At 44.5% G+C, this 8888-nt stretch overlaps 1 protein-coding gene across 1 annotated transcript; it reads left to right on the forward strand.

Annotated features, from left to right (window-relative positions):
- On the forward strand, nucleotides 1-5522 carry LOC107294025 (E3 ubiquitin-protein ligase TRIM7-like). The gene is made up of 6 exons (XM_029285521.1): nucleotides 1-402; nucleotides 3449-3544; nucleotides 3725-3883; nucleotides 4288-4310; nucleotides 5027-5077; nucleotides 5519-5522. Exons 1-6 carry the CDS (start codon nucleotides 1-3, stop codon nucleotides 5520-5522), a joined length of 735 nt encoding a protein of 244 aa, XP_029141354.1.
- Nucleotides 5523-8888: the final 3366 nt, after the last annotated feature.

Genomic DNA, 8888 nt, shown 5'->3' on the forward strand with positions numbered 1-8888 from the left:
ATGGCCTCAGCCTCGTCTGCTGCACCTGAGAGAAAAGATGGATTTTGTGACCAGTGTAGCAAATACGTGAAAGATCCACTATCTGTAGAATGTGGTCACAATTTCTGCCGGCCTTGCATCACTGATCATTATCGGGAACGGAAAAAGGAAGGGCTCTTTTTTTGCCCTATTTGCGAAGAGCCGATCCCTGAAGGAAAACTCCGGCGAATCCTGCAGCAGCCCAGTGGGGAAGAAAAACTCAGATTACTTCCAGAAAAATCATTTGTCTGTCCGAAACACAAGGTGACCCTGGATCTGTTTTGTCAAGACGATGAGAAGCTGATATGTGCCATTTGTCAACTGTCATCGGAACATAAAACTCACACTGTAATTTCTCCCAAACAAGCTGCCCAACCATTAAAGGTAGGGAATCGCTGTTTAACGGATCTTTGGATTTTCAATGGCAGATGCATATTGCTTCTAAAATGCAGTTTACATATCGGCATCTTTTCCTCTGGAGCTGATGAAAATCTTGTCTGGACACTCGTTCCAGAGATTTGGCTTTCATGTATGTTTCTTTGCATGAAACTGCCTGGAGGCAACACTGCCTGTTCATCCTTTTTTTTTTTTTTAAATATTACAGCCTGTCAAAAGATTGGCTGTTTTCCAACTGCATGGTTCCTTTCTTATTTATTTTTTAAATTTCTTTTTAATGTGAAAAAAGTGAAAGAAATATGACAGAAAAAAACCCATACTACACGTAGCCCTCAACCTATGACCACAATTGAGCTCAAAATTTCTGTCGCTAAGCGAGACAGTTGTTCAGTGAGTTTTGTCCCATTTTACAACCTTTTTGCCACAGTTGTTAAGTGAATCACTGCAGTTGTTAACAACACAGTTGTTTTAAGTGAATCTGGCTTCCCCATTGACTTTGCTTGTCAGAAAGTCGCAAAAGGTGACCGTGTGACCCTGGCACACTGCAACTGTCGTATATTCCATGTGGCAGACAGTAACAGGGTGGTTTTTGCCAGGATTGACAAAACAGAATTGCAGAATAATAGATCTGGAAGAAACCCCAAGTCATCTAATTTGATTTTTTTTATCAGTGCAGAAAACCTGTCACTGAACAATAACTATATCTTTACTTCACTAAGGAAAGTCCACCATCTTTCAAGACAGTTTGCTTTATTTAGAATGGAATTAGATGTGTTATTTCTGTCATGGGGCAAAGTGACACCGGGGAAGTATTCAGAAGTTTGTACAGAGACAGGGAATCAGTGTGGAATTAGGAAAAAATGGTTGGGAGAGTGTGAGTAGCCAGGAGGAGAGGAGACTGTCAGAAGGTCTTCAAGTATCTGAGAGCCTGTCATGAGGTGGATAGGGTAAAATTGTTCAGTGCTGCTCTAAAACAGGGCTTTTCAACCTTTTCACCCATTGTACCACTTTTAGGATATGGCAACATCCGAGTACCAACAGTCGCCTAGCAAGGTGTCAAAAACTTGATGACCAAAAAAAAGGGGGGGGAGTGATAAAGTACAGGTAGTCCTCAACTTACAACAGTTCACTTAGTGACTGTTTCGAAGTTACAATGGCACTGAAAAAAGTGCTCCCCAAGCCACAGCTGAGCAAGATACCTGCCGCTCTTCCTCCTGTCTGAGGTTTTCATTTTTGTGAGCATTTCTGTTGAGGATTGGCAGCAGGGGTGGGGTGGGGTGTGTTTGGTTTTTATTCCCCCAGTCTGCTGGGTGGTTGCAGCAGGTTTTGGTCACTTCACATGACCCTGGGACACTGTGACCATCATAAATATGAATCAGTTGCCAAGCATCTGAATGTAAATCAAAAGACCCTGGAGATGCTGCAACATTCCAGCTGATCGGTGCTTCTTCAGGGCTCAGCAGAAGCACCAGGATCAGCGCCGAGCTCCAGCTGGATCCTGGCGCTTCCGCTGAGCCCTGACAGCCCTGCAGCTCCAGCCATCTCTCGCTCAAGCTTGTGCGGTGCTGCCACTGGTTCAGCTCATTCCCCTCCCCCGCTACCACTTTTCTAGGATGGTTGCGTACCACCTGCCAGGTGCCAATGTACCACAGGTGGTACCCGTACCACTGGTTGAAAAGCCCTGCTCTAAAAGACCAGACAAGAAACAAGGATTTTGATTTCAAGGAAGCAGATTTCAATTGGACATCACGTAGAATTTCCTAACATTAAGGGCTGTTCGACAATGGAAGATGTCTCTGGAGATGATGAGCTGTTTACCCCTGGGAGTGTTTAAACTGAGGTTGGATGACCATCTGCAGGGATATTATAGTACAGGCAGTCCTCGACTTACAACAGTTCATTTAGTGACCATTTGAGGTTACAGCGGCACTGAAAAAAGAGACATATGACTGTTTTTCACACTTACTACCATTGCAGCATCCCCATGGTCATGTGATCAGAATTCAGATGCTTGGTAACTAGTTCATATTTATGATAGTTTCAGTGTCCTGGGGTCAAGTGATCACCTTTTGCGACCTTCTGAGAAGCAAAGTCAATTGGGAAGCCAGATTCATTTAAGAACTGGGTTACTAACTTAGCAGATACAGTGATTCACTTAACAACTGTGGCAAGAAAGGTGCTAAAATGTGGCAAAACTCACTTAACAAATGTCTCACTTAGCAACAAAAATTTTGGGCTCCATTATGGCCGTAAATTGAAAAATACCTGTAGTGGGTTCCTATTCTGGTCAGCACTTTGGCTGGGGAATTCTGGGATTTGAAGTCCACACATCTTCAAGTTGTCAAGGTTGATAAATACTGGACTAGATCTTCTCCAGGATCTCTTCCAATCTTACATTTTTGGTTGTATGGAACATTAGTTTTTGATAGACTCGGAAAGAACAGCAGTATGTGAGTTTGAGGTGTTGCTGAATAACTGAAAATACTAAGGTAGGCAGATTGCAAAAGTCTACTTTTTGCAGGATCCAATCTGAGTCGGTCACTGGGACCAGAGGTTTATTCTTCCGAGTTTTCATCCTTGTGCTGGAGCCCATCCTCAGGAAATTTCTTTCTCTCTCCATTCTCTCTCTATTTATAAGATAATGCAACGTAAATAGAGCTATGGTGGTGCAGTGGTTAGAATGCAGTATTGCAGGCTAACTCTGCCGACTGCCAGGAGTTCGATCCTGACCAATTCAAGGTTGATTCAGCCTTCCATTCTTCCAAGATCATAAAATGAGGGCCCAGATTGCTGATCCTGTAAAACTACTTAGAGAGGGCTGTAAAGCACTGTGAAGCAGTATATAAGTCTAAGTGCTATTGTTATTATTCTGGGACACAAATATTTGCTTTCATTCATGAGAGATACAGGCAGCTAGTGTTTTGAACAGTTCTACTTTTTGGTGCAAAGAAAGATCCTGATTCTGATGGATAAGTAAATAAACTTGTAAAATTGGGGATCATGTTTGAAATATGACCCACTTTTTCTCTTTCAGGACCAGCTACGGAGCAGGATTATGCTTCTGGAGGAAAAGAAGGATTTAATGGAGGCTCATCCTTCAGATGCAGAAAAGGAAATCGCCGAGTTGCTTGTAAGTCTTGCTAATTCTGAATTTTGGAAAACCAGCTAATTATCAATCTTATCCCAAAAGGTGGTGAACCTGACCTTGCCTTTTTTTCTTCTCTCTTCCTCATTAAAGGGACAAATGGACGATGAGAGGGAGAAGTTAGACAATGTGTTCAAACAACTACATGATTTTCTGCATAAACAGGAAAAACAACTGCAGAACCGAATGAAAATGGTGGAGAAGGATTTTCAAAAAACCAAGACAGAATACCTGGAGGGGCTTTCAAAGGAACGCACCATACTTAAAAGTATCATTAGGGAGATGCAGGAGGTGTGTGAGCAGCCAGCTGTGGAGTTCTTAATGGTAAGATGGTTTTAAAAGTAGCCTGGCTCTCCACCAGAGGAGAACCAGCTCAGAACCTTAATGGGACACCTTCACTTCCCTAAATGTCTACGGAGGTTCTCAGTCATCCAGGTCCTGGTTGTTCCCAAAGGTGCTTTTTCAGGAGGCAACTGGACTTTCTGGGAGTTGTTGTCCACAAGTCTTAAAGTGGGCAAGTTTGGAGATCTATGAGGGCTTAAGCACCCTTCTTACTTTAGTCCAGGGGTAGTCAACCTTGGCTCTTTTATGACTCATGGACTTCAACTCCCAGAATCTGGCTCAGGAATTCTGGGAATTGAAGTCCACGAGTCATAAAAGAGCCAAGGTTGACTACCCCTGCTTTAGTCAATTGCAAAGAGTGAGATCTCTGTTTCTTTTCTTCGTAGGATTTTAAAGGCAACATGCAGAGGTAAGTGGATCCTGCTCATTTCCTCCCATCCTTTCTAAGACCATGTAGCAGAAAATAGGGCACCCTCCTGATATTTTGGACTTCAAATCCAGTCAACCAATAGCAGGCATGGTCAATAAAAGGAAAAAGTGGGAGTTGAAGCACATGGAAAACATGGCTTTCCAGGCTCCTTTTGTGTGGGAAGTGTGGAATTCCACTCTCCCTTTATTTTTCAATTGAAAAAAAGAGCGATTTTTAAAAATGCGTGTGTGAAAAAGATAAATAAAAGGAGAGAACCATAACCTGAAACGACAGCTCTGCTGCAGCTGACCATCCATTTGTTACCTTCCTCCTAATAAGAGTGTTCTTTTTTTCCTCTTCACTTAAAAACACTTTTTTTTGAAGCAAATATTCTTCCCGTCCCTATTTTAGGTTGCAGCCTTCTATTTACTTAATATTGGAGAAAAACTTTGGTTTTTGTCTGCAGATGCTGCTCTAGGATAGCATTAAACACATGCCCAAAACTATATTGATAATCAGGGCCTCTTTTATACCCACCTGGGCAGAACATTAGATCAAGTTTTGATATAGTGCTAAACTCTCTGATCTTTTTTTCCCTTTGTTTTGTTTTTCTTTTGGTCCCTTCAAGTCAGTCTTGATGCCTGGCAAGTGCCTGGACAAAGCAATTTTCTTGGCAAGATTTTAGAAGTGGTTTGCTTTTGCCTTTTTCTCCCTAGGACTGGGAGCGAGGAACTGGTCAGGTTCCCCCAACTGGCTTTGCACCTAAGGTGGGTCTAGAACTCACCATCTCCCGGTTTCTTGCTTGGTATCTTAACCACTATACCAGTAATGGCGAACCTTTTAGAGACCGAGTGCCCAAACTGCAACCCAAAACCCACTTATGCATTGTCGAGTGCCGGGTGGGTGTGGCCCATTGGGTGGGCGTGGCTGCGGTGGTGTTCTGGGTGTTCATCTTGCGAATGGCATCCAGCCACACGGCTGGAGATCCCACAATCATCCCACCATGTGACGCTTGGGCAGAAGAGGGGAAAATCCAACATTAATTTACTGTTCTGACCTAGACAGGACAACTTGCTTCTCTGTCCAATCTAAGGCAGACAGACCACTCAATAGAAATGATTTTAAAACAGATAAACGTTTATTGCAGAAGAAATATCTGGGTCCACGAGGTTATTCCTGGCTTAATATCTCTCTGTTCATTCCCATAGGTAAATTAATGTTGGATTTTCCCCTCTTCTGCCCAAGTGTCACATGGTGGGATGATTGTGGGATCTCCAGCCGTGTGGCTGGATGCCATTCACAAGATGAACAAAAGAACTCCCATGTGGCTAGTGTCCAGGGAGTCTCTCAATGCCCTTTGGAAACTCCTCCCCCTGACCTATTACTAACATTAGGGTTACATAGAGCTATACGAGGTTACATGGATCTATACGGTTCAGAATAGGTGGTAATGGCAGACTGGGTAGGACTAAAAAGTTCAATCAATCAATTCCAACTTTGCAAGATCTTTTTTTTCCCCGCGAGAAGTTGAAATCGACTGATTGAACCTTTTTTTTTTTTTGCACACGACGGCAGAGGCCTGAAGTGAAAAGGTTTTATAAAACCCAGCTGGAGGCCTAGGACTGGGGCGACAGCGTGCGTGCCCACAGAGAGGGCTCTGAGTGCCACCTCTGGCACCCGTGCCATAGGTTCGCCACCACTGCCCTATACCAAACTGGTTCTAGGTTGGGGAGAACTTATTTGTAATTAAATGTTACATGATTTTTATTTGGCCCTGCTTACCTTTTGGTCTGTGACCTCCACTAAGCCATTCAAACGATCTTGATCTGAAAAACAGTGCCTGCACCTCCTCTCCTATGTATCTAATAAATGTCAGTAATATAGTAAGGAGAGACATATGACAGCCCTTTTGCCATCAGAGCTGCCTATCTGAAGGACCTCAACCATCTTCTAAGCCATTTCAACTCATTTTCTTGTAAGTTGTTGATACTATCATTTTTTTTAGCATGTTTAGCATCTTTGCCTATAACAGTGGTGGCGAACCTATGGCACGCGTGCCAGAGGCGGCACTCAGAGCCTTCTCTGTGGGCACGCGCACTGTTGCCCCAGCAGAGTTCGCTAGAGTAACGAGCACGTGGCGTTTGGAAATGACAGGGCAGGAAGTGAGTGAGCAAGTGGTGTTGGCCCCCCGGGGATGCCCCGGAGATGGCGAGGGACCGGCCCCTGCCGCCCTGGCCCCAGCCACACTCACCCAGTCTGCCGTGACCACTGCAACCATGCTTACCCAGTGGACCATGCCCCCATGCCCCCCCTGAGGGCACCACAATGCTGATGCAGCCCTGGCACTTTGCGATAAATAAGTGGGTTTTGGGTTGCAGTTTGGGCACTCGGTTTCTAAAAGGTTCGCCATCATTGGCCTATAATATCAATGGTGCTGCTTTCTGCAAAATAAGATTTCTCTAAACCCTTAAGCACCCCTTTCCTTTGTGCCAAATATTTTCCAAACCATTCCCATTGCCAGTGAGGGCTTCGAGCTGCAGATTGGAACTCTTCCATATGTCTATTTTGTTTCTGTCCCCTAGATATGACAAAGCACTTGAAAACCCAGTTGCTTTTCCTCTTGAACTGAAATGGAGGTCCTGGGATTTCTGTGATATAAATCCTTTTCTGGAAAATGCTGGGAAGATATTCAATGGTAATGTAGAATTGATGCTTCTGTGGTGTTTCACATGATTGGGTCCAAAACAGGGGTGTCTGTCAGAGACATGGGGGGGCATGTGTAAAAAAAAGAACATAACTTTGCTCACAAGATCACTGCTGCTATCTTGACACTCCCCTACCAGATATCCTTGTGGAAAACAAATGTTGGTAGGCTACCTCTTTCCTTTCCTTTCCTTTCCTTTCCTTTCCTTTCCTTTCCTTTCCTTTCCTTTCCTTTCCTTTCCTTTCCTTTCCTTTCTTTCCCTTTCCCTTTCCCTTTCCCCTTCCCCTTCCCCTTCCCCTTCCCCTTTCCCCCTTCCCTTCCCTTCCCTTCCCTTCCCTTCCTTTCCCTTCCCTTCCCTTCCATTCCCTTCCTTACTTTTTTCCTTTCCTTCCTCTAAAACAAGTTATTAATTTATATTGGCTATTACAGATTATTAGAATCCGATAACTAGATTCATAACAGGAAAGCGTACTGCCTTCCTGCCAAATTCTTGTTGGTTACTACTTAACATTTCCCTAGCATGCAATGTTGTTGTATAAGCTGCTTTTGTTCTTCCTGGGTTTATGATAGTGCAGACATGTCAAACACAAGGCTCGGGGGCCGGATGCGGCCCGCGAAGTGGTTTCATGTGGCCCACGAAGCCATCCTGGAAACAGTGAGGGAACGGCCCCCACTGCCTTGGCCCTGGCCCAGGCCAGCTGGGAGCCAATGTACAATTTTGTGCTGGCCATCTTGGCATTTGGCCCAGTGGACCACACTTTGGCACTTGCCCCAGTCCCACCCCCTTCTGCCAGAGACCCTCAGATCTGTCCCACTCCTGCCCAGGCCCCCACAGGCACCCTTGATGGAACAATGTAGAGCTGGCCATGCCCACCCAGTAGGCCACACCCACTCCATCCACGCCCACCCAGTAGGCTGCACCCACTCTGGCCACACACCCCCGACCCCCCCAAGGGCAACCGCAATGTTGAAGCGGCCCTCAGTGAAATTGAGTTTGACACCCCTGTGATAGTGTTACAAGTTCTCTCTCTCTCTCTCTCTCTCTCTCTCTTTTCCCTCAGAGTCTTTGATGGCTGGAATTCAGCTGCAGAAAGGTAAATTCTATTGTCAGGAAGATGGCGCAAGAGAAGGAATATTGGAAAGTTGGTTTGTTACATTTCCTTGAAGTTTCGTTTCTAGAGATTCCCAAACCACCAGTAGCTTAGAATTAATAATTGAAATGCACAAAAGGCAGAAGGGCTGGGGATGATAGAAGCTTTGTGCAGTATATATGGAATGACCGGATAATAGGCATCATCCCAGAACTTCATAGCATTGCAAGAAGAATAAACCAACATATGCAGTAGACTTCTATGAATGTTTTTAACTCTGATGACTGCATGTTGCCTCCAGTAGGATCCTCTAGTATAGGGGTGGGCAAATATAGCCTCTTTATGATCTATGGACTTCAACTCCCAAAATTCCTTAGCCAGCATGACTGGATCAGGAATTCTGGGAGTTGAAGTTCACAGGTCAAAATAGGGCTATAAGTGGCCCATTCCTGCTCTAGTAGGAGATCCACTTCGATACTTTGTAGAAAGGATGAGTAGGAAAGTGCTTTGGGGTACATCTTTTGGTTGTGAATACTTCTCAAAGTAAGTAAAGGACAGGAGATTGGGAAAGGGTACCTGAAAGGGTGATATATAGAATGTGAAGGTCTGTTCTCTAGAACCCCAAGTGTAGGTCTCAGAATAATAGATGTAAGTTACAGGAAGGCAGGTTCAGACTCAGTTCCTCTATTAAACTGCTCTTTCTATTGGGATGAGTTTGATAGAGGAATCAATGATCAGAGGAAAGGATGAGCTCTGATGGATGGACAGTCCTCTTAACAGGAA

This window comes from Protobothrops mucrosquamatus, unplaced genomic scaffold, assembly GCF_001527695.2.
Source record: "Protobothrops mucrosquamatus isolate PMUCROS unplaced genomic scaffold, P.Mucros_1.0 scaffold1803, whole genome shotgun sequence".
NCBI classification, from domain to species: Eukaryota; Metazoa; Chordata; class Lepidosauria; order Squamata; family Viperidae; genus Protobothrops; species Protobothrops mucrosquamatus.